Here is a 25,148-nt window from a genome sequence, read left to right as displayed (position 1 = left end):
ATATGTAACCTATATAGATCGAGGCATTTATGGATTGAGTTTTGGGCCACACCTGGCCGTGTTCAGGGCTTACCTTCTGGCTCTGAACTCAGGGATCACTCCTGGTAGGCTCGAGGGACCATACTGGCTGCTGGGGATCGAATCTGGGTTGCCTCTGTGCAAAGCAAATGCTCTACTCGCTTACCATCTTTCCATCCCCTTTCCCTCCCTAGGGAGATCTTAATGTTGGGACGTTCTTACAGAGAGTAGTGCCTTATAAAAATCTAGTATTATTCTATAAGCACAAGTCCACAGTGTGATTTAATCCATGACCTTGTTATCTAGTCATGCTTCAATCACTTGATTACTCAATGAAGACTAAGTACCTTCTATGCATGGGGTACTCTGGCATCTTTTTTAAAGCTTGAAATCATAGCGATTACCTGCATTTTAGAGACAAGAAAGTAGTCCAGAGATGTGACCATTATCCAAAATTAGAGAACAGCCATTAAATTTAAGGAGACTATTTAGGGCTATTTCAAGTCACCATGATGCTTTCCATTTACAATTATTAAATACAGGTAAGAGTTTTCTCAGAATTCCAGTTACACATAGAACCTCAAGTAAAAGACACATTCACTTGTATTTTTTGGGTAACACCCAATGGTGCTTGCGGTACAAGGCTACTCCCAGTGGTGCTGAGGCATGGTAGTGCTCAGATGCAAACTCACACACACAAAGCATAGGCTCTCACCTGTGCATTTTTGCCATTGTGTAACTGAATCTCAAAGAGAATCTGCTAGAGACAGAACTGGGGTTGGAGGGAAGGGCGTGCCTGGCAGTACTCAGGGGCTACTCCTAGCTGTGACTGGGGCACCACATGAGTCCCTGAACACTAGCCTCCCACATGCAAAGTATACACTCAGGTCCTTTGAGCTATCTCTCTGACCACCTGAAAGAGATTGATACATGGAAAAAATAAAGAAAAAGAAATCAGATTATAACAAGTAAACTTTTTCGATTTGGGGCCATACCTGGTGGTGGTCAGAGTATACTCCTGACTCTGTGCTCAGGGATCACTCCTGTTGGTGCTCAGGGAACTATATGGGGGGATCAAAACCCAGTTGGTCCTGTGCAAGGACCCAAGTAGTGACTTTTCAGAGAATAAATAGCCCTAAGTATCATACTGTTACTGTAACCTGACTGTACATATAGGTCTACCTAACATTTTAAAGAACTTTCAACTGACATCCTGAAAGCAAATAAAATCAGTGTGTTCATCACAGAAGATTAATCACATGAAGTATACGGATTGTAACAGTAAGATTTAACTGTGATGAAGACATCTGATAGCAAAATAAGAGCAAGCTAAAAAATGTACATGGCAAATAACTATACAAAGTTGAGGGTCAAGGATAACTCAAAGAATTCTCAAGAAGCAAAACTTCCATTAAAGTTTCTGGGGGTGATTAAAAAATAAAAAGCATTTATTACTGTATCACTGTCATCCTGCTGGTCATCGATTGCCTCGAGCAATTGCCCCTGTAATGTCTCCTTCGTCCTAGCCCTGAGATTATAAAAAGTGCTACATTTGAGGCTCTTTCAGGGTCAGGAGAATAAGACCCATCATTGTTACTGGTGTTTGGCATATTGAATATGCCACAGGGAGTTTGCCAGACTCTGCCGTGTGGGCAGGATACTTTTGGTAGCCTGCCAGGTTCTCCAGAGCAAGATTTAGAAAATAAGATGTCGCGTGGCCGCGAATGCAGCTGCGTGGTTCCGGGAGCAGGGTTTTATAGTCTCTGTGTCTTAGCCATTGATGGGATTACACGGCACCGGGGGCAGTTGATGGGCGTGACGCCTGGAAGATGGGGGATCTGGGTGGAGGAGGCCCCAGTCCCAATCCAAGCAGGCTTGGAGATCTATGCCCTGGGTCCCGCACACCTGGGTTCCTTGGCTGATTCCTTCATGATTGAGGCTCGTCTGAACATGTGGAGAGCGGTCTTAAGCATGGCTGTGGCTGGAACTGGAGGTCTTCAGCTGCCGGGGCTCTGCTCAGGGTGGGGAGGGAAACTCAACCCACCCTCCTCCAAGGGGCCCTGGTGAGGACGTCCAAGTGCGGAAACAGGAGACTCTGTGCTGTTCTCTTCCGGGAGCAGGGTTTTATAGAAGATCTCCGGTTCCAGCCGGAGGTGTGCGGGACCCGGGGCATAGATAGATCTCCAAGCCTGCTCGGATGGGGCCTGGGGCCTCCTCCACCCAGATCCCCCATCTTCCAGGCGTCACACCCACCAACTGCCCCCAGCGCCGTGTAATCCCATCAACGGCCAAGACCCAGAGACTATAAAAGCATTTATTCAGAGTATAAAATTGTGATCTAAATTCTGAGGGAGGCATGAAGGTGACCAAGTTCCTATTTTCCCTGTATCATTTGCTAAGTGAGGGAAGAAACGGGGTGTAAGTATTTATCAGCATCTACAATGTGTCACAGTGACAATAAATCATTTCATCTTCATAACTTTGTGAAACAAGAGTAATTAAATTATAGGGCCCTTTATAGCAAGAAGACTGAAACTCAAAGACACTTAGCACACACCACATTAAAATGATATGAATATAGTTTGCCTTTTTAGGGTCTTTGTAATGATTTATATTATAGATTCTGTCATAGGTGATGCATGGCTCATGTAAGCATGCAGTAAGTTAGCATCCACCACTGTCTAAAACTGAACGGAAAGTAGAGGTAGAAAGGGCCTGATTCTAAAGGGAACTTCTGCATTAAACCTGGTTTCCTTCTTTGGGATCCTGAGATCCTGGGATGATGACCAGTGATCAGGAAGCTAATGCTGATTGTGCAAGATTGGGAGAGACAACACTCATAACTTTTTTTTCTTTTTGGGTCACACCCAGCGATGCACAGGGGTTACTCCTGGCTCATGCACTCAGGAATTAGTCCTGGCAGTGCTCGGGGGACCATATGGGATTGTGGGAATGGAACTGCGGGTTGGCTGCATGCAAGGCAAACGCCCTACCCGCTGTGCTATTGCTCCAGCCCCAACACTCATAACTATTATGACAAAATACAAACTATGATTTAAGCCAGGTCCAGCTCTAAAGATGGTTATAAATTCTTAGCTGACTGAAACACTTATTAATACTACAGAAATTACTTTAATATGCAGCAGAAATATTCACATCCTAATACTTGAGTTCAAAAAATAAACAAAACAGTTTGGTTCTTTGTCCTTTAGATAACCTAAATTGAATTCTTTGGTCACCTGCATTGCTGGCAATGTATCATTAATCTCCTTACTAAATGAAAATCCAACTTTAAATTCTAATTTCTTGCCTCAAAATGGAACTGAATGCAAAGGGCTCCCTCTACTGTCTGAACATTTGTAAAACACATCATTTAATTCTCTGGTAAAATGTATTATAGGTTCATTTCTTTGAATACATATATATTTTTTGGGGGGGAGGGGGTTCATACCTGACTGTGCTGAGGGTTTACTCCTGACTCAGGTCAGAGAGCACTTCTGGACCATATGGGATGCCAAATCAAATCCAGGTTGGCAATATACAAGGCAAATGCCCTACCCACTTGGCCTACTAGGTATTCTTTTATATTAAATACTTCGTGTCAGATTAAGTACAGAGTATTTTAAGCACACACTTGGTGTCAAATATTTATTCTTTTACCAGTCACGGTGGTCCTAATTGTATAGTATCTTCTGATATTAGCATTCACACCTTTAAATGCCTATTACACCCTAATCGAGTACCGTTACCTATGCTGCTATTCAGTTCAGTTTATATTTATTAAATCCATAAAACTTATATATTTCTAATGAATTAAACAGCTTAGTATAGCATGGATACTTAATAACCACGTTAGCTTCTCTTTGTCCTTCCTTATTTATGAACAGGAGAAAATAATGTGTGCCAATTTAACGTCAATAATGGTCTGAAGGCAAGTTATTGATTTGGTGAAGGATGGGCCACACTCAGCAGTGCTCAGAGGCTCTTCCTGGCTCTGTGCTGAGGAGTAACCTCGGCAGTGCTCAGGGGACCCTATGCAGTGCTGGGGATTTGAACTGGGTTACCTCCTTTACTATCTCTTAGGCTCTAGGCAGGCAGTGTAAGTAGATTACAATAGAAGCATTTTAAAGAAAATATAGAAGCAGGAATTTCTTTGGTTTGAAAAAAAAGTCACCAACTTTAAATATTTTTCATTTTTGAGTCACACCCAGCTGTGGTCGGAGCTTACCCCTGGCTCTGCAGTCAGGGATCACTCCTGGCAGGCTCAAGGAAATATATGGGGTGCCAGGGGTGGAACCTGGGTCTACCAAGTGCAAGCAAGCATCTTACCGACTATATCATCTCTGCAGCTCCCCACAATCTTTAATGTACTGTTAGTTTTCCTGTCCTGAATACTGTCAGCAGGTTGTCTATAAACAAAGATTCCCATGCTGGGGAGAAAGTTCAGCAAGTAGGGTGCCTACCTTCCATGCAGTAAACCCAGGATCGATCCCTGGCACCACATATGTTCCCTTGAGCTCTGCCACAAGTAAGTCCTGAGCACAACCAGGTGTGTGTCCCAAAAATCAAACAAGCAAATGAACAAAAAGCCTACAGTGCCCTTGTTGGGGCAAGGCACTTGCCAAACATGTGGCCAACCCTGGTTTGATCCTCAGCACCCCATATGGTCCTTTGAGCCCACCAGGAGTGATCCTTGAGTTCGCCAGGAGTAATCTCTGAGAACTGCTGGGTTTGCCCCACGCCTTGCCAAAATAAAATTTTAAAAAACATTCCCTGATCGGTTAAGATTAAGATATGCTAGCTAAAACCAAACTAATCTGCTTTAACTGAAGAACCTCACCAAATCTTTAGCAATAGACACAGTAAAAATCTTCCATATGGAAAAGCTGTTTTCCCCAAACTTAAATAACTGACTATAGAACCTTTCCGAGTTTGGGAAATGATGGTCTAATCAAACCAAGTTGCAACATTTCCTGTGCTCTCATCACAAATCTTCAACTCATGACTTACTACATCAATTTGATTCCTTGCCTGAAACCTCAGTATATTTCCCATTTGATAGCTACTGTATTTTTCCGATCTCAATGCTCTTAGAATGTTAATATCCTATTACCTTCTAGTTTCTATTTAAAAAAAATTTTTTTTGGGAGGGGGTTTGTTACACACAGTGGTGCTCAAGGCATACTCCTGGCTCTGTGCTCAGGGTTTATTCCTAGCAGTGTTCAGGGGACCATATTGAACCCTGGCAAGCCACATGCAAGGCAATTGCCCTACCCACTGTACTATCTCTCTGGACTTCTAGATCTTTTTTTTTTTTGGCTTTTTGGGTCACACCTGGCAATGCACAGGGGTTACTCCTGGCTTTGCACTCAGGAATTACTCCTGGCGGTGCTCAGGGGACCATACAGGATGCTAGGAATCGAACCCGGGTCGGCTGCGTGCAAGGCAAACACCCTACCCGCTGTACTCTTACTCCAGGCCCCCTCCGATCTTTTTATTAAAATACATATTGCTTCAAAGTTTATGACATAAGGGCCTGAGAACATCCTTTTCATTTGGGAGCCCTGGGTTTGAGCCCCCGCCTCACTGCGTTATCTCCTAAGCACTGCTGGGTATGGCACCAAAATCAAAATTAAAAACTCTATAGAGATAAAATTTATGACATGACACAAACTACTAATCTCTTCACAATATAAAGAAATTTTAAACTAGGGCTAAAATAGAGGCTACTTTTACTCTTGTACAGACCTTACATACAGTCTGAAGCTAACTGGAATAAAGTTAATGGTTCAAACGTAGCTAAGATTATACTATGCAAATGCCAAAAAATAGAATAAACAAGTGCCAAAAAAAAAAAAAAAAGAATAATTGATCTCTAAGAGGCTTAGCTTAGAAAGGCACTTGGAATCATGAAAATTACGACACCCAGTCCTAGTAGTGAGGAAAAGGGGAGTACTATGGAGGGAATATGGAAATAGATTAGCTTTGTGAGTCAACAAGGAGTTGAATCCTTCCAGTGCAGATTTTATAACTGCCTAATAGCAATTTAATTCCTAAAACACACACAAAAGAATACAAATAACAAACAACAACTATTTTGGGACCAGAAGGTGCTTGCCTTGCCTTTAGTTCACCATGGTTTGATGACTAGTTTGATTTCTAACACCACATATGGTCAGTCCTCTGAGCACAGAGCAAGAAGTAAGCCCTGAGCACAGCTGGATGTGGCCCAGAAATAAAACAAACAAATAATTTTGCATTATCTACTTTTCACCAAGATTCAAAATCATTGGCATGTCTAGGCTAGAGAAAAAGTACAGCAAGTAGGGTGCTAGCCTTACATGCAGCTGACTCAGGTTCAATCTCTGGCATCCCACCCAGTCCCCCAAGCATCACCATGAGTAATTCCTGAATGCAGGGTCAGGAGTAACCTCTGATCATTGCTGAGTATGGCCCAAAAAGAAAACAAAAAGAATTTTATGCTTATTTTAGGTAGACTCATAACACTCTTTTTGAATTAAAAAAATTTAAATAGTTTTTTTTAAAGTGAAGATGGATCTTTATTTTGGGAGGTGGGGGTGGGGTTTTTGGGCCACACCTGTCAATGCTTAGGGGTTACTCGTGGTTCTATACTCTGCAATTACTCCTGGGAGTTTGGGGGGACCATATGGGATGCCAGAGATCAAACCTGGGTTGGTCACATACAAGGCAAACACTCGAACCACTGTACTATCTTCCCAGTCCCCGGACCTATTTTCTTCAAAGTTCTCTGATACATGCTCCCTAGTTAATTTCCAGAGAGAATCCTTCTAAAAGGTATTTTTAGATATACTAATGCTGGATAGTAATTCTATAAGTATTATTCTATAATACTTATAGAATAAGTAGAAAAAAAATCAATCAAGAAAATCAAAGTCTTGGGACATGGAGTGACAGTATGGTGGGTAGGGGACTTGCTTTGCAAGCAGCCAACAAGGGCTCAATTCCCAGCGCTCTGCATGGTCTTCTGAGCCTGCCAGGAGTGATCCCTGAGTACAGAGCCAAGAGTAAGGCTTGAGCACCACTGGATGTGTCTCCCACCTCTTCAAATAAAGAAGAAAATCAAGACCTCCTGTTTCATTTCATATCACTGAGTTTTTAAGTTCTATCCCATAGTCACAATTTGAAAGAATAATTTATCGTAGATACCTATAAGATACCTATAGGGGCTGGAGCGATAGCACAGCGGTAGGGCGTTTGCCTTGCACGCAGCCAACATGGCCGACCCGAGTTCGATTCCTCCGCCCCTCTCGGAGAGCCCGGCAAGCTACTGCTCTCGCCCGCACGGCAGAGCCTGGCAAGCTCCCCATGACATATTCGATATGCCAGACACAGTAACAACAAAAGTCTCCAATGGAGACTTTACTGGGCCCACTTGAGCAAATCGATGATCAACGGGAGGGCCTACCTATAAGCAAACTAAAAGAAAGTCATTACTACACAACTAAAATTATGTAATTATGTTTATTTATAAAATAACAAAAGATTTAGGAATAGATCTGTTTATTGTGAAAATGGTCTTGGTACATGTGAGAAACATTATATACTTAGGACAGCATCAGAACTGTTAAGTCAAAAGACAGACTATAATTTTAACTCCATCTTGATTTAAGGGAAAGGCTATAAATTATTGGCTGGAATGCATTCAGCATGAACTCAGATTCTATATAACATAAAGCATGAAAGAATACAAAAGATGTTGGGAGTCCAATAAGCCCATACCTAAAATTTACTGTAAAGCTGCAAGGACCTTTAGTTTATTCTTATATACTGCTTTTCTTCTGAGACAAGTTTATTTTGTCTCCAAGACTTAAGGCCATTCCCTGTAAAGAACAGAGATATTTATAATTACTGAAACTATTTACAATTAGTAGGTTTCTTTCCCCCTTCTTAATCAAGCCCCCATTCAATGATACATCAACAAAACGAAGGATGTAAAAAACAGAATATCCCAAGGTTCACTTAGTTTCAACACTAGATTTAAAAACAGTCACTAGATTTATAGCTTGGATTTCAAAAAATCTTTGGATTTTCATTTCACAAACACACATGGGTATATATGATTTTAATTAAATAATCCAGAACGTTGGGTCCCCAATGTGTTCTACTTTAATGAAGCAAAAATTCTATTTCTATTCAGAGAATACTATTATTGCTAACACATATGCATCTAACATAAAAACACTCCTACAACAGAGGATTCTACATATAGAAGTAAGAAAAACATAAGTTCTTCCTCCTTCTGTTCAATTCACAGATGATGCAAAAAAAAAAAAAAAAAAAAAAAAAACCACCCTGTTACCTGACTCTTTGCACGAATTCTTATGTGGCCTGTGACAGCAGCTTCTGGTCCCTGTTGGATTGGTTTCTCAATGCTGACATTTGCAAGTGCATCCTCTCCAAATATAGAACGAGCATAGAGGTTGGCTGCCATAAAGCCACAGTAACCAGAGAGTGCCTGAAAGAAATTTGTGATGAACACAATACTTCACTAGAGAACCATAAGAAGGAACAAATAGCACAGGTAAATGATTACAGCATTTACCATGAAGTGGTAACACACAAGACTATAAATCTGTCACACCCACAGAACTATAGAAAAAGCACAAATATTACTGTACCTATATTTTAATCCTAAAAATCCTGGGTTTTAGTTGTTGTTTTTGAGCCACACCTGGCTGTGCTCAGGGCTTATTTCTGGCTCTGCTCACTCTCAAGGACCATTTCAGGTAGGGATTGGGGAATCACTTGGGGTTCCTGGAATTGAACCTGGGTCAGCTGTGTGCAACGCAAACACCTTACCTACTGTACTATTTCTTTAGCCCCTCTCACAAAACATGTGTGTGTGTGCACGTGCACGCATATTTTATTACCATTTATTCAGTAGCATACAAAAATATAGGCTAAAGGACCATAGAAATAGCTCAACTGGCTGAGTGTATGATTTACATGTGGGAGGCCCAGTCTAATCCCCAGTACCACATGGTCCCCTGTGCACTACAGTTCCTAGACACAGCTGAGTGTGTCCTTAAAACAAATCAGAGAGAGAGAGAGAGAGAGAGAGAGAGAGAGAGAGAGAGAGAGAGATCTATGGTACTTGTTTGAGTATTCACTGGAACCAGAATTTATTTAGAATAAACTAATGCGTGAACTAAAATCTACTTGTCAGGAAGCATTCTATTATTGACAAAATATTATATATGGGACAAAGTATTTTATATTTCTTAAACCTCAGCTTCATTTTATATTTCCTTTTCATATACAATGTATCAGAAAAAATTCTAGTTTTGAGCAGACATAAGAGCCAAGAGGTCATCGACATGTTTTATTTTTTATTTTTTTTCATCAACATCTTTTAATTCAGTATCACAAACTATTCTGGAATAAGTGTTTAGGTAAAAAGAAGACGTCTAAAAAGACTAAATTAGCTGACCATTCCAATGGGTCACTATACTAGGAACAATGTTATGATATTCCAGGGCAAAGAGGTAAAGAGGTTTATAATTATGTGGGCTAAGTTTTTTTGGCTAGCCCCAAACTGCACTGCTTTCTCATGCTGAATAAAAACAAAATAAATTAGGTACATTATAAGCAAGCCAAAAATCCATAATACTCTAATCAGATTTAAGAAATTTCTCAGTCAAAACTTACCTTCTCTGGAGTAAGGCATTTCATGTTTGTTGACTTTAATATGTGTTGTAAGTAGTCATTTAAATCGATTATATTTGTATTAACTGTTACCTGTACAGAGGGAGAAAAAGTCAAGGACATTATTACAGTTCCTACAATAAGGAAATTGTGAATTTCTTATTTGGAGGCCGAGAAAAAAACAACCATTCATATGTGATACCAGAAACTACTTATTTAGGGAGTATGGGTGTGCAGTAAAAAAACTAAACAAAGTCTATCACAAACTCCAACAAATGAGATTATTTTAGAACTTTCAGGTATAACTTTAAAAAGATTAACCAGCTGCATATAAACTATTTTTAATAAAAAATAAGTATCAAAAGCAGGCCAGCAGATTAGATTCTGCGAACCTTTTTTTGTACACTAAGCTAAATAGTAAGTTTTTATTCATACAGAGATAGAATAAAAAATTGTCTTGGTGAATCACATTAATTATGGAACACTACTCTACTTTACAATAGCAACTTGCCAAACCACTTTTGTGACTTCCGATTAGGACTAATTTTCAAGAACAGTGACCAAAACACTTTGCCTATCTGAAACTTTTTAACAAAAGTTAATTTTAAGTGAGAACCAATCAACAATGGCCAAAAAAGAAAGAAAAATAAGGACAACAAGGAAAGACTTGCAAACACTAACTTTGTTTTCCCATTCAAATTCAGCCCACATCTGACGGAACTCAGCATCAGTGCAAGTTGCAGGCTGGATGTAGTCCATGATGTCAATGTGAATATCACTGAGGACCACACAATTTCTGTCACTTGCTGCTCCAGAGACATCATACACTGTAATACATACACACACAAAAAAGCACAATCAAAAAGCAATTTTATAGTTTTTATATTTCTAAATAATGATGCTAATATTTATATTATGCCTATTATATACTAGGCTCTACCCTAAATGCTTTACAAGTTACTTACTTAGTGCTCTTCAGCCTGTGTTACAGTATTACTATTTTCCTTGCACACAAGGAAACAAAAACAAAGAGAAGTAAGAACCAAGAGCGCTGGTGATGATGGGGTAGAGATTCAAACTCAGTGGGTAATTATATAGCAGCTGCAGTGTTTGGCACTCACAGGGTGGTTAGACACAGATAGTAGTGTTCCTATATTAGTGCCTAACTAGTACTTTTAATTGAGTATTGTTGAGCAATACCCATTAATGATACAAAGCTTTCTTTGGAAGAAAAATTTCCAAAGCAGAAAGCTGAATGGCGCATGCCTCTTCTCTTGCCATTACCCCTCAGTCTACTTTCAAAGAAAACTGAGGTTACCAAAAGTAAGTTTCCTTTAATTTTTAGCTCCAGTTCTAAAAACAAATGTATTTTTTGCTATTCATACCTTCCAAATTTCTCCTATATTCACTACTTTCTTTCCTTACAGTCTGTAAACTTATTCAAAGCTGTCTCACCTAAAAGTAAATAAATAAATCTACACCACACTTTAGTGCAAATTGTTCTGGGAATAGGATCTTACTTTGATAAGCATGAGGAAAGGGAAATTCTATTTCTCTATTCTAATTCTCTATTTCTTATTTGGGTTCTGCTATAGGGGATTCTAATTTCACTTTTTTCCCATTCAATTTTCTACAGTGTTGTCACAGAAATATATAATGCAGTTCATTCACAATTCCTTAATGAGTTCCTCTGACATTCAGAATCAAGTATAAAATTCTTAGCATGATAAATAAAACACAGTTTTATTAGCCTTCCTAATGTACCTCCCTCCTCAGGTATTTTAAAGATATAAAACCACTTAGATTTGTTCCAGTTGAATCCTTGTTGATCTACAAGACACTGATCTTTCAAAACCTAGTCAAGCATTTTTAACACTGTCACTGTCCTCCCGTTGTTCATCGATTTGCTCGAGCGGGCCCAGTAACGTCTCCATTGTGAGACTTGTTGTTACCGTGTTTGGCATTTTCAATACGTCACGGGTAGCTTGCCAGGTGGTTTTTTTACTTCTCTCTTTGCTGTGTGGGCGAGATACTCTCAGTAGCTTGCCGAGCTCTCCGAGAGGGTCGGAGGAATCGAAACCGGCTCGGCTGGGCTGGCTCTGTGCAAGGCAAACACCCTACTGCTGTGCTATCCTTGCCTCCCAACTTCCAAGCTGCTATGAAAGAACTATTTTCATCATAAATTTGTGTGCCTGGCAGTTCAAATACGATCCTTTGATAACATACTTTCCTTAATAAAGCCTTTTACGTAGCATTTATTCCTCCCCACAATCCTAGAAAAGGAGTATATGAATTAGCCCTTATTATGCTGTATGACAATTACTGTACATATTTACTTCTCTCCTTTTGCCAGTTTCCTGAGGACACTGAGACTATCTGTATTATTTCTGTATATCCAAGAACAAAGAACAATGCTTAGTACTATAGCAGATACTTCATAAATGATACATGAGTAAGTGAATGATGTATCAATTCAGATCCTTAAGAGATGTCACACAGCTACGCACTACAGACATAGCTACACAGTACAGAAATTCTTTTTTTTGGGCGGGGGTTGGGGACTGGAGCCTCCCAATGGTGTTAGGGTCCTGGGGACTCCACAGGTGATTCTCAGTCTACTAGGTCCTAAGGATAGGATGCTTCACCCTAAGGATAGGATGCTTCAACAAGATCATTCTGAGTGTGCTCGGGGGCGAGGGAGGGGGCGTGCCGGCAGAGGTTGGGGAGGGGTCTTCAGGGCTGCAACCAGTGATGCTTGAGAGACCATGGGGATTTGAAACTAGGTTGAGTATACACTATGCATATGCCCTAACTACTGTATTATTTCCCAGCCCCTAGTAATTATTTAATTAAAACATTAAGACAATACAGGGCCAGAACGACAGTACCACAAGTAAGGCACTTGCTTTGCATGCAGCTGACCTGGGTTTGATCTCTGGTACCCCATATGGTTTCCCAACCCTCCAGGGAACAGATGCAGGAGTAAGTTCTGAGCATTGCTGGGTGTTTCCCAAAAAAGCAAACTAATGTGTAAAACATCACATAATTAAAAATAATTCCATACCTATATTACCAAAAATTATTCCATTTTCTGTCGATGCTACTTTGACATTAGCTTTAATATTTGCAAAATCATGAGGTGCAAGAGTCAAAGGAGATGGTTTTTCCACAAGTTTCAGATCCCCTGAAATAAAGGTAGACAAGGTTAAGAATGCATTTACTAACCTCTGAAATAATAAAGTCTTCTTAAACATATATATTTGACAGTTTCTAGCAAAATAACGAGGGTAAATATTCAAAAGCTAGGTGGGCAAAAGTAAATAATTTAAAAATAGATTCATATTAATACCTTTTCTTTTAAAAGTAGACTTCTCAGAGTTATTCTGTATTTAATTTGCGTGCATTTGTGTTACTTTGGGCATATCATTTTATTTCATTAATTGACTAAAAACTTTTCAAAAAGCTTAAATCTTAACTATTTACTCTTTTCCAAAGAAAGATTAAAAAAACATATGTAGTAAGTTCCTAAAGAGGTCTTCATTTTTATTTCAATTATTTTTTTGGGGCCGCACCTGGTGGTGCTCAGGTGTGGCTTATTTAAGTCTTTAAAGAAGCATCAAATTTCTTGAAGTTGACAGAGCACAAGAAAGCTGTTCTTCAATATCTCAAAGTCCCATGAGTCTTGTTTAAGCATGTGGAATTTCACAGGGTCACTGTTCTTGTATGCAATTTATATATTCTAACTTTAAAGTCATATGTAGAAAGTGTCAGAGAATATGGGCTGGAGTGAAAGCAGAGCGGTAGGGCATTTGCCTTGCACGCAGTCAGCCCGGCCGAGCCGGGTTCAATTCCTCCGCCCCTCTCGGAGAGCCTGGCAAGCTACCGAGAGTATCTCGCCCACACAGCAAAGCCTGGCAAGCTACCCGTGACGTATTGAAAATGCCAAACACAGTAACAAGTCTCACGATGGAGATGTTACTGGGCCCGCTCGAGCAAATCGATGAATAATGGGAGGACCATGACCGTGACCGTCAGAGAATGTAATACATGAGTTCTATTAGTAAGAAAAATGACACTTCATGTTGCTTTAATTTGATAATTATGCCATACTTGGTATCTACAAGTTATGAACTCAGAAAATACTAAGGCATTTAAAAATTTACCTAAGTGAAACACTTGGTAAATCTATAATTTAAATAGCTCTTATTTATATGTAGAACAACTGACATTTGCTATACTGTGTTCAATGAATAAACCTGTGTCTGAATATACCAAGAACATAAACAAATCAGACATTATCAGAGAGGTTTAGAGATCTGATTTGAATTATAACTGAAAATTATGATTAAATATAATAGTAAAACTCAGCCCAATTCCCAACATTACAAAAGGTTCAAAGAATTGTTAAACTAAGACTTGCATACGTCTCTAGTGATCTGCTGTAATGATTTTACTACGGAACAGTATCTTTTCTTTATGAGGTCAAGTGACAAGCGTTAAGTGATCAAATGAAATCTTCTCACCTAGAGTTGCTAACTCTAATGTGCAGTTCTGCAAAGTATCACTGGTTTGGTTCACAACAAGTACGTCGAGGACGATATCATACTGATTGACATGAACATAAGCTTCTGCATATACAGGATCTGAGAAACCTGTCAACTGAGTGACCTGTTAAACAATAAAAAAGAGATGATCAAATGACCGATAAAATTTAACCAATCATATCCTAGTCAGATTGGTGAATCTGGTAGGTAATTAAGAGATGGGCTTAAACAAATAATTGGTAATAAGTGATAACAAGTGGTAATAAAATTGTTTTGTAATGGAGATATATGAATTGAAACTGGGACTTAAGAAATAAGTCTAGGATTTATAGCTCAGTGATAGAAAGCTGCTAGATCTACTTTGAAAATACATATGGGCTGGAGCGATAGCACAGCATGTAGGGAATTTGCCTTGCATGCGGCCGACCCAGGTTCGATTCCCAGCATCCCATATAGTCCCCTGAGCACTGGCAGGAGTAATTCCTGAGTACAGCGCCAGAAGTAACCCCTGAGCATTGCTGGGTGTGGCCCAAAAAGAAAAAGAAAAAAGAAAATACACTAAACACTATCCCAACTTAGGAACTGAATATACTTTTAGATACATTTTCAGTTTAATCCCTCACAGCATCTAAACTGACTGCTTGCTCTCTGAAATTTAGGAGCCAAATAAAATTCGTATCATGTGGAAGGTACTGCTATCTAAGCTCAAGAACCGAACAGGACAAAAAAACAAGATAGGCAGCAATGCCAGACAGGAGAAAATTTAAGAGTTCTCCAAAAGTATAGCACTTTCTTTTTTTCTTTTTGGTTTCTGGGCCACCTTGACGATATTCAGAAGTAGTACTACTGTGCTCAGGAATTACTCCTGGTGGCCGTCAGGGGACAATATGGGGTGACAGGGATCAAACACAGGTCAGCCACATACCAGACAAATGCTCTACCTGGTGTACTCTCTCTGCAGCCCCCAAAGTATACAGCACTTTGAAACACAACATAGTCATCAACAGTACAGGTAACAACAATAGATAAATTGGAGACAACAAAATACTTTATACAAAATATATAAAGAATTTAATCTGAAGGAAACAATGAATAAAGAACTTAATCAGACATTTTTCCAAAGAAGATCTAAAATTGATTGGAAAGCAGAGCAAACTCTCAACATCACTTTTAGGGAAAAAAAAAAAACTCACAATGAAATACCAACTCACACCCACAGACAGTTACTATAAATAAACAACATAAGGGTTGGCAAGGATATGAAGAAATTGGAATCCTTGTGCAATGATGGTGGAAATGTAAAATAGTGCAGCTGTTATGTGAAACCGTATGGCAGTTCCTAAAAAAGTTAAGGCTGAATTACTGAATGACTCTAAGATCCAGCAATCCACTTCTGGGTATAACCCAAAAGAAATGAAAGCAGACATCTAGCAGGTATCTATGACTATTTACAGCAGCAGTATGTGCAATAGCCAAAAGGTATAAAAAAACCCAAGTTTCTCTCAGTGGCTGGATATATAAACAAATGCTGTAAGTGCGCGCGCGCGCACACACACACACACACACACACACACACACACGAGAAATTATATGTGACAGGGAAGAAATTCTAACACAAACTACAATAAGGAAGAACCTGTAGTGAAAGAAGAGATTAGTGAAATAAGTCAATTTCCAATAGACTCTATGACTTCATTAATACAAGATAACCGGGAAAGGGCCAAATTCACAGAAGCAGAAAATAGAATGGTTGTTGGCAGGGGCTAGGGAAGAGGTTGGAGAGTAAACTTATGGATATTGTATTATAGTTTCATAAGATAAAGTTCTGGAGATGGATGGTGGAACAATAATGAAAATGTACTCAATGCCACATTTTTACAAAGTAAAAATGGTTAAGATGGTAAAGTTTATACTGTATAAATTTTACAGTTAATTTTTATTTTTTATTTATTTTTTATTTTTGGGGTCACACCCCGGCGATGCACAGGGGTTACTCCTGGCAGTGCTCAGGGGACCATACAGGATGCTGGGAGTTGAACCTGGGTCGGCCGCATGCAAGGCAAGCGCCCTATCCGCTGTGCTGTCTCTCCAGTCCCCAGTTAATTTTTAAATTTAATATGTTTCTAGTGATTTTTTTTAAGGAAAAAATTTTAAGAAAAACAAAGTATTTTCTTTTCTTTTTTGGGGGGGCGGGGGTGGAAGGGAGAAAGGTGGGAGCCACACTGATGTCATGCTCAGTGGTTACTTCTGGCTCTGCACTTGGGAATATCCCTAGTAGTTCGTGGGGGATCATCTGGTATGCCAGAGACAGAACTGGATCAGTTATGTGCAAGGTCAGTGCCCAACCTATTGTACTCCAGGCTTAAGGAAGATAAAGGATTTTAACAGTACCAATTCTTCTACAATTATTTCTGAACAACAAAATTAATTTTTTAAAACTATTTTCACACAACAAATGAAAAGAGATTAAACTAGGTCAGTTATGCAAACTTAAATTAAGAGTTGAATCATTTTCCTAATAAAATCCTAGTGAAAATAAAAGTGGAGTTGCTCCGTTTAAGAAGCAGGGACTGGGGCTGGAGTGATAGCACAGCGGGTAGGGCGTTTGCCGTGCACGTGGCCCGACCCAGGTTTGATCCCCAGCATCCCATATGGTTCCCTGAGCACGGCCAGGAGTATTTCCTGAGTGCATGAACCAGGAGTGACCCCTGAGCATTGCCGGGTGTGACCCAAAAAGCAAAAAAAAAAAAAAAAAAAAAAAAAAAAAAAAAAAGAAGCAGGGACCAGGGAAAGGGATGTAAGCTTAATAGTAAAATGCAGAACTATTATGTATGAGGATCTGGGTTTAAGGCATACTATTGAAAAAAAAAAATCCAAACACCCATAAAGTAGCAGGGAACAGAACTTGAGGCCAGACTGTGGAGGAAGGAGGTGAGAATCCTTTCCCTTTAGCAGACCTCCAACACTCCCCAAGCTTTATGTTTCAGTCTGATTCTAACACAACTGGAATAAGCTATAAAATTATCTACTGGGTTTACTGTACTGTCATACTGTGAAGTGCTTTATCAGCTTCTGCATTTTAACTCATGTTTAATGAACCTATCCATCACAGTAACTTGACAAAAACTGTTAATTAGTTTTTTTTTTTTAAAAAAGCAGGACCAGCAACTTCCTGATTTATTGCCTTCTTAAGTAGGCAACTTAATTAAATTACTAAAGTATTTGACATTTTGCTACCTTGTTTAGTTTGGAGGCTAGGGGATCTGCTGCCTCTTTCCTCTGTGTGTTGCCCATTGCTGCCAGCAAACTCAGCTGAAACTGGTCTTCCTTGCAGTTCATTTCATTCTTAGCAGTTAGTTGCATGAAGGAAATGGGATCATCAGGCTGTACTGTCACATTTCTCTTTTCAGATTCTTTCTGTGATGAGAAAACAATAAACACGCATCTCTCTTTAACATGGAAAGACAGCTTATTAATAGGGACAGTCTTTGTGTAAGTCTGTAAAGACAAATTTTTAAAAATCTACAAGCTACTTCTATGCTTTACCACTGAAATTTACCTTTTGAGATAATTTCTCTTCTTCAAGTTTAGCAGATAACATATGAGAAAGAGACTCTCTGCATTCCTTATTGAAAATTTCATTCATCAGAGGTGAGCATTCAGACAAGACCTTGAGACAAAGGGAAATTCGATCTACGTCGTCATCTGTAATCGGCTTCTTAGGAAGAGAGGATTTTCCCAAATGAAGAATTGTGGCCATGAGCAACATAGCTTCAGCAACAAAAGACTAGAAAAGTAGAGAAATGGATTATTTATTGTCATAATTCTTCAAATACAATGTCACTTTATTATAAATCACATTGCAAGAAATAAATGTAATTCTTATTTCATCTTAATTACATTTCAAATCCTTTAGATTTTATCTTTGGCTTATTTTTTTTTTTTGGTCTTGGCTCACATCTAGCAGTGCTCAGGGATTATTCCTGGCAGTCCTCAAGGGACCGCATGTGGGAGGCTGAGCCAGGGCTGGGCATGTGTAAGGGCTGTACCATCTCTCCAGCCCTCAAAAGATCTTTTTGCACCCTTCTCTCTCCTTTCTAATTACCACTACCACTTACATTAGCCATCAACTGAAATACAACATCACTTTTAGGAGTGGAAGAGAGGGTAGCAGGACTCTCACCCACAAATTCTTTTATTTTTTCCTAAATCCAAGAGAAGTTAAAAGATAACATACTTGAACTATTAACATTTCACTTTACATGTGCTTTCTTATTCTATGAATATATTGAATTTTATTGGTTAAACATACCAATATTTTTTTGGGGGGGGTCACATCCAGCGATGCACAGGGGTTACTCCTGGTTCATGCACTCAGGAATTACTCCTGGCGGTGCTCGGGGGACCATATGGGATGCTGGGAATTGAACCTGGGTGGGGCCGCATACAAGGCAAACGCCCTACCCGCTGTGCTATCACTCCAGCCCCACATTCGGGTATTGACTTCATACTGTAGCACATTTCTTAAAAGAATATTCTTTATAACACAAAATTGTTGTCTTACCTCAGAAATCCAACAACCCCAAAATGTACCAATACACTAACCTAAAATAAATCTTCTAATTTTCACAAAACAGTTAACTTTTTTATTTCTTAGTTAGGATCAGCTTCAAGCATTACATGCACTTTCAATTTTAGGCCCATTTAACTTATATCAGTCCTCCTGACTTTTTGGTTTGTTTCTATCATAATTATTTTTGAAAAGCACAAACCAGCTGCTTATTATAATGTTCCCTACTTGGTCAGGATAACAGATAGGTTATGTTTTATATTTTCGATTAGAGTGCAATAAAAGGTAAGTCAAGTCAGGTAGTCCCATTCGTGTTTAAATTTTTTTTTCAGAGAGGTTGGGGCAGGGGGTTATTTGGGTCATACCTTGTGGGGCTCAAGGACTATTCTTAGCATTGTGCCAAGGAGTGATCTTTGGCAGCTCTTAATGGACTATATGTAGTGTTAGGGATATGAATCATAATCAGCCACATGTAAAGCACTTAACTCCTGTACTATTTCTCCAGGCCCCTGCTCATATAAAGTATGGTCACCTAATGTTGCTATTGTTTTTTGCCACACCCAGTGTTCTCAGGGATCATTCCTGGTATCCAGGGGGACCATACAATGTGTCAGGAATTGGACCTGGGTTGGCCATGTGAAAGGCAAGCACCTTATCTGTTATACTATCTTATCTCTCTGACCCATGCTGTGTTATTTTAATGCTTATTGTACATAAATTATTCTACTCTTTAAGTAGATACCTTCAGTGATCTTCTGTATCTATGATTTTCATATTCAAGTTCCCCATACATTGCCTAATAAACAAGGTCTTCCAAAAGTGAATTACAACTAATAGGCATTTTGATACTTGTTCCAAGTCCTTGCTAAACTGTCTCAGACTGAGTATGTATCTACATACTAATATGAAAAAAAAGCTACTAAAAGTATAGGAAAAATTCAGCTGAAGAATAAACTGATAATCCTTCAAGTGTAAATACTGTCTTCAAAGGGAGCAGAGAGGAGACAGCAGAAAAAAATCTTGAAGAAATGATGGCCAGAAATTTCCCAAACTTGATCAAAACCATAAGCCCACAGATTCAAGAAGCTTTATAAACCACAAGCAAATAATATAAATCATTCATCATACCAAGGCATATCTGAAATCAAATTGCTGAAACCCAGTAATGAAAAGAAAATCTAAAACCAGCAGAGAAAAAAAAGATACTTCACAGAGGCGTGAGAATGAGAACAGAGGCCAGGAGAGATAGTACAGCAGGTAAGGTGTTTGCCTTGCATGCAGCCAACCCGAGTTTGATTCTTGTCATCCCATATGGTCCCCCAAGCATGGCCAGGAGTAATTTCTGAGTGCAGAGGCAGGAGTAACCCCTGAGCATTTCTGGCTGTGACCCCTGCCCACCCCCACATCCCTGCAAAAAAAAAAAGATAAAAAAAATTAATAAGAATAGATGCCTCATTGGAAAGAAGACTCAACAAAAAAGAATTCCATAAAAACACTGGCAGAAATTTTATACTTCTCAAAACAAGCAAACAAAAAACACATACAGATGGCCAAAAGATACAAATGCTCATAAAAATATTCTACATTACTTATTATTAGGGAAATGCACCAAAATTACAATGAAGTATCCCCTCACAGTTGTAAGAATGACCTGTAACAAAAAAGACTGAAAACAAGTAACGGTGAGGTTTTGGGGAAAAGAAACCCTCCTTGTACACTATTAATGGGAACCAGAGCCCTGAAAAAATTTTAAATGGTGCCAGGGAGAAATAGGTTTTATTACACCACTCCCTGTTTAACAGTATTAAAAACTGAAACAGTAAAATAAAAATATCCACAACTCTATTAGTTTTTTTTAATGGAGGCAAAGTAAAGATTTCAAGTAAATAAAAACAGAATTCACCACCAGCAGATGTACAACAGAAGAATACAAAATCTTTATGCAAAAATAAAAAATAAGATGGAAATCTAAATTTACACAAAGCACCATAAATGCTAACTATAACAATAAATTAAAAAAAATCTCTTTCAAGGGCTGGGCAGATAGCATAGGGGTTTAGACACTTGCCTTGCATGAGGTCATCTGCAGTATGATCCCCTGCACTGCATACTGTCCCCTGGAATGATCCTTGAGCTCAGAGCCAGGAGTAAGTCCTGAGCATTGCCAGGTGTGACCCGATCTGCCCATCCCAAAATAAATTTAAAAATATTTCTCACAAACAAAAAAAAGTCTTTAAAATAAAGCCACTTGCAACAGATGAGTAAACTAAATAAACAACAATAGAAGAACATTATTCAGTCTTTAGAAAAGAAAAATTCTGATATATGCTGCCATATGGATGAACCTGGAGGATATTATGCTAAGTAAAACAAGCTGTAACATAACAAATTTATGTTTAAGTTTATGTTTCTACTGAAATTCATAAGAAAAAAGAAATGATAGATGCCAGGGGCTGGTGGGGAAAGTAAATGGAGAGTTACTGTTTACTGGGCAGTTTCAGTTTCTGGTAATAAAAAAGTTGTTTAGTGGTGATGGTTATACAACAATGCGACTATTCTTAATAGAACTGTATGCTAAAAAATAGTCATATGCTAAGTTTGATGTTACACACACTTTATCAAGAGGGTAGAAAATGCATCAAAAAGATATTCAAACTCAGCCAGTCCCATATCTTGACTTTTACAAATGCTAAGTATGTCCCTCTCTTTACTCAGTTTGGAAAACAGAAAACTAAGAAATGGGGTTGGGTGAGGGAGGAGGGCAATAATTTTTTTAAATTAGCTATTTAAAGCAAAAATAATAATAATGTACTAGGCTTGACACAGTAAGTAGAATAGCATAAAGAACGGAAATCAAACTTAGGGGGAATATAAAGGCATTACTACGAATGAATGGGGCCCTAAATAGCTGGGAGCTAAGATGAAGGCAAGAACCATAGATAGAAATGGGGAGAATATACTCAAGATATTCCTGGGATGAAACAGTTGACTGGATGAAGAAGTTAGAGAGAGACTTTTTTTTACTAGGATTTAACTAATTTTAGCAAGCAGAAATAATTTCATAAGCCATTCTCTTTCTTCCACTGGACTAATCCCAAGATATTACTGTATTTGTCAATTTTATATTCATATTTTACTACGATATTCATTGTCCCTATTTAACCATAAAGGTCTTTCACGACAACTTTAACATTCACTTTTAGGTTCTTAGAGGAGAACTCAAAATTAATTTGCTGGATTAATGGAAAACAATGAATTTACATTTTGCTTTTTCTTCTCCTGAACCAAAGCTACATAGCGCAAGGCAATCTTGGTCAGAGTTGTGGCAAGGGAGGCAGCAACAAAGAAATCTCCATCCAGAAGAAATCCTCTCAGGGGAGGTCTATAAAGCAACAGGGAGAAAATGAAACCCATCAAATTCAGAGCAGCAGGCAGTTTTTAAAGATTCAAGTAAGACCATTCAATAATCTGTCACTCTTCAGTAATAAAAACCTTAATTAGCTTTCTTTAGCTCTCAAGTGGTGGTTGAGGGAGGAAGAATATACAGCTTTAAAACTCTTTTGATACTCGTCAACTGAACATGAAAAATAAATGATTAAGGAGTAAATGAAAGGAATTACAGTCAAATATCAATTTATTTATTCTGCCCCCAAGGGTAAATTACAATCCTCTTTAAGTCCTTAATTCCTCTTCTGTAAAATGGGGATTACAATATTCTTAATTTCAAAGGGTCATTGGAAGTCTGTATATAACAAGCTACTTAGTTAACAAAAATGCTTACTACATAATAAACAATCTACGTAAACACTAAAATTTGGCGGCATTATTTTCATTTTCTTCATCATACAAAAGGAAAAGAAAGGAAAATGAGGGGAAAACATTAAAATTTTATTCTAGCAATGAGAAGAAAATCTTCACACTGTTTCCAAATGCTTATAGACAATGAAGCCCAAATATCACCAATGTTAACTCACTCACCAATTTTCATGCAAAATAAATTTAACTTCAATAGAACAGTTATCTCAATGAAAATCAGAAGGAGTTGAGAAATTATCAGAAACATTAAGATCATTCCTAAGAGCAAAAACTTTAAACATTCTTCCTCTTTTAGGTTCCATAAATGGTCAGGTTTTTGTTTTAGCTAAAAGCCAAACTAACAAAAAGCGTATCACTCAACCATTTTATACAGTTTTAATCATGAGTGTGTAGCTGGCAGAGAGTGTAGGGGTGCAGTTAATTACCTTTCTTCCTCTTTCTTGGTGGGTCTGGAACTGCTCAGAGCACTCTGAGTAGCATAGGTGCCCATCTCAGTAACCAATTTCTGAACTGGCCCCACAGTTATTTCTTCCTCAGGTTTTAATTCACCAGCTTCTTTCTTTATTTCAGACTCTACAATGGGGATCTAAAAATTGATTGGAAATATTTGGAAATGATTACTCTGAACAAGAACTGAGTGTTGAAAATAGGTCAAGGGATATATATGATAACCTTTCAGCATCTGTATTGCAAACCATAATACCTAATGAGAGAGAGAAAGAGAAAGAGAGAATAGAGGCAAGGCGGGGATGGGGTGGGAGGGAAACTAAGGACACTGACGCTGGGAAATTACACTGGTGGAAGGATGGGTGTTGCAACATTCTTATGACTGAAACCCAATCATGAACAGCTTTGTAATGCTCCATCTCATGGTGATTCAGTAAATAAATAAAAAAAAAAGAGATTGGAAATATAAACTTGGTAGTAAAATTGGAAGCCGGCAAAATCGTATTTATTTATTTTTTGGAATTACCATGAGATATACAGATACAAAGTTGTTCATGATTTGAGTTTCATTCATACAATGTTCCAACACCCACCCCATCATCAGTGTATATTTCCTGCCACCAATCAAATTCATATTTAAATACTTTCTCCAGTGATACTTTTGGAACCTGTAACTCTTTAATTTTCACTCCTTCCCCGGGTAATGTGGTAGGAACAATAAGGGCTTTGAAGTTGATGCCACTTATTTATTGTATTGTTCTGTGGGATGTTAATAAAACTACATCAAGGCTCAGTTTCTTAATATACTAAATGGAAATCAGGGTTTCTTCAACACAAAATACTTAACAGGAAAATTCTTAGGATCATGCCTGAAATACAAAGCACTCACTAAGTATTCTTCTCCATCTTCCTTTCACGTACTCAAAGAAACCCAATAATACTTTTTTTTTTTTTTTTTTTTTGCTTTTTGGATCACACCTGGCAGTGCACAGGGTTACTCCTGGCTCTGCACTCAGGAGTTACTCCCTGCAATGCTCAGGGATCATACTGGATGCCAGGAATCAAACCCGGGTTGGCCGTGTGCAAGGCAAATGCCCTATCTGCTGTGCTATCGCTCCAGCCCCAACACTTATTTTTTAAATGAAATAAATCTGACACGTCTATAACTTCAAATTAAAAAAAATTACTATGTATTTATTCCTTAATAACAGCCTATTAGTCACAAATCCCAATTTTAATTCCTTTATCTTATAGATTAAAAACCTATTATCTATAAAACTCTGAGGTTATATTCAAGGTCCCAGAGTTAATTATTGGTAGAAGCAAAACTAGAATATAGGTCTCTTGTTGAGAACTGTTATTTCTATTCTACCATATGTTCATATGGATTGTAAAATATGACTGTAAGTTTAGTTCAGGTATATTCTAGGGCTGGAAAAATAGCACAGTGGGTAGGGTGGTTGCCTTGCACGTGCCTGACCTGGGTTCAATCCCCAGCACCCCATATGGACTTCTGAGCGCTGCTGGGAGTAAGGCCTAAGCATGGCTGGGTGTGGCCCCAAAACAAAACAAACAAAAATATAAAGTCAGCACTATTCTTTACCCTGCACTTTTGTTTAGAACACACAGACTAAATTTTTTTTTTTTTACATTTAAAACACAGTATTTTATTCAAACAAAATCTGATTTCAGGATAAATAATGGAGATTAAAAAGAAAAACATTTGTTCTGGCTTAATGCAGGGATGGAAGACTCCCCTGATTTACCCACAGCCTCTAAATAATGGGGTAAATTAAATGTAGTTTTCTGTTTCCTTTATTCCAGACACTACCAAATAAAAAAATAAACAAATCATCACCTAAAAGTCAGATTTACTAAAGTAACAACCATACTCTAAAGGAGGATTTATTAACCAAAGCAAAAGAACTAATAAATGACAACGAAAGCCACTATTAAACTGAAAAATATGATGACAGGGACTGGATCAGAGTACATGCCTTGTAAATTGTGAGCACCCCCCCTCGCTCCCTTGGTTAATGAAATTCCCCACATCACAAGAAAAAATA

The 25,148-nt window shown here is 38.5% G+C and overlaps 1 protein-coding gene across 1 annotated transcript in view; it reads right to left on the bottom strand.

Annotated features, from left to right (window-relative positions):
- Nucleotides 1–7,502: 7,502 nt before the first annotated feature.
- The window catches only part of COPB1 (COPI coat complex subunit beta 1), a 40,594-nt gene continuing 22,948 nt past the window's right edge, over nucleotides 7,503–25,148 (bottom strand). Inside the window, exons 13-22 of the mRNA XM_056115899.1 lie at nucleotides 23,061–23,221; nucleotides 22,081–22,201; nucleotides 17,809–18,036; nucleotides 17,487–17,666; nucleotides 14,229–14,373; nucleotides 12,770–12,889; nucleotides 10,387–10,532; nucleotides 9,709–9,798; nucleotides 8,360–8,515; nucleotides 7,503–7,880 (exon numbers count right to left, since the gene is read on the bottom strand). Of these exons, the coding sequence (XP_055971874.1) occupies nucleotides 7,821–7,880; nucleotides 8,360–8,515; nucleotides 9,709–9,798; nucleotides 10,387–10,532; nucleotides 12,770–12,889; nucleotides 14,229–14,373; nucleotides 17,487–17,666; nucleotides 17,809–18,036; nucleotides 22,081–22,201; nucleotides 23,061–23,221 (1,407 nt within the window). The 3' untranslated portion in view covers nucleotides 7,503–7,820. The remainder of the gene's footprint in view (nucleotides 7,881–8,359; nucleotides 8,516–9,708; nucleotides 9,799–10,386; nucleotides 10,533–12,769; nucleotides 12,890–14,228; nucleotides 14,374–17,486; nucleotides 17,667–17,808; nucleotides 18,037–22,080; nucleotides 22,202–23,060; nucleotides 23,222–25,148) is intronic.

Source organism: Sorex fumeus, unplaced genomic scaffold (assembly GCF_029834395.1).
Source record: "Sorex fumeus unplaced genomic scaffold, SorFum_2.1 ptg000030l, whole genome shotgun sequence".
In the NCBI taxonomy this organism is placed as follows: domain Eukaryota; kingdom Metazoa; phylum Chordata; class Mammalia; order Eulipotyphla; family Soricidae; genus Sorex; species Sorex fumeus.
This window is presented reverse-complemented; position numbering and strand designations above follow the sequence as displayed.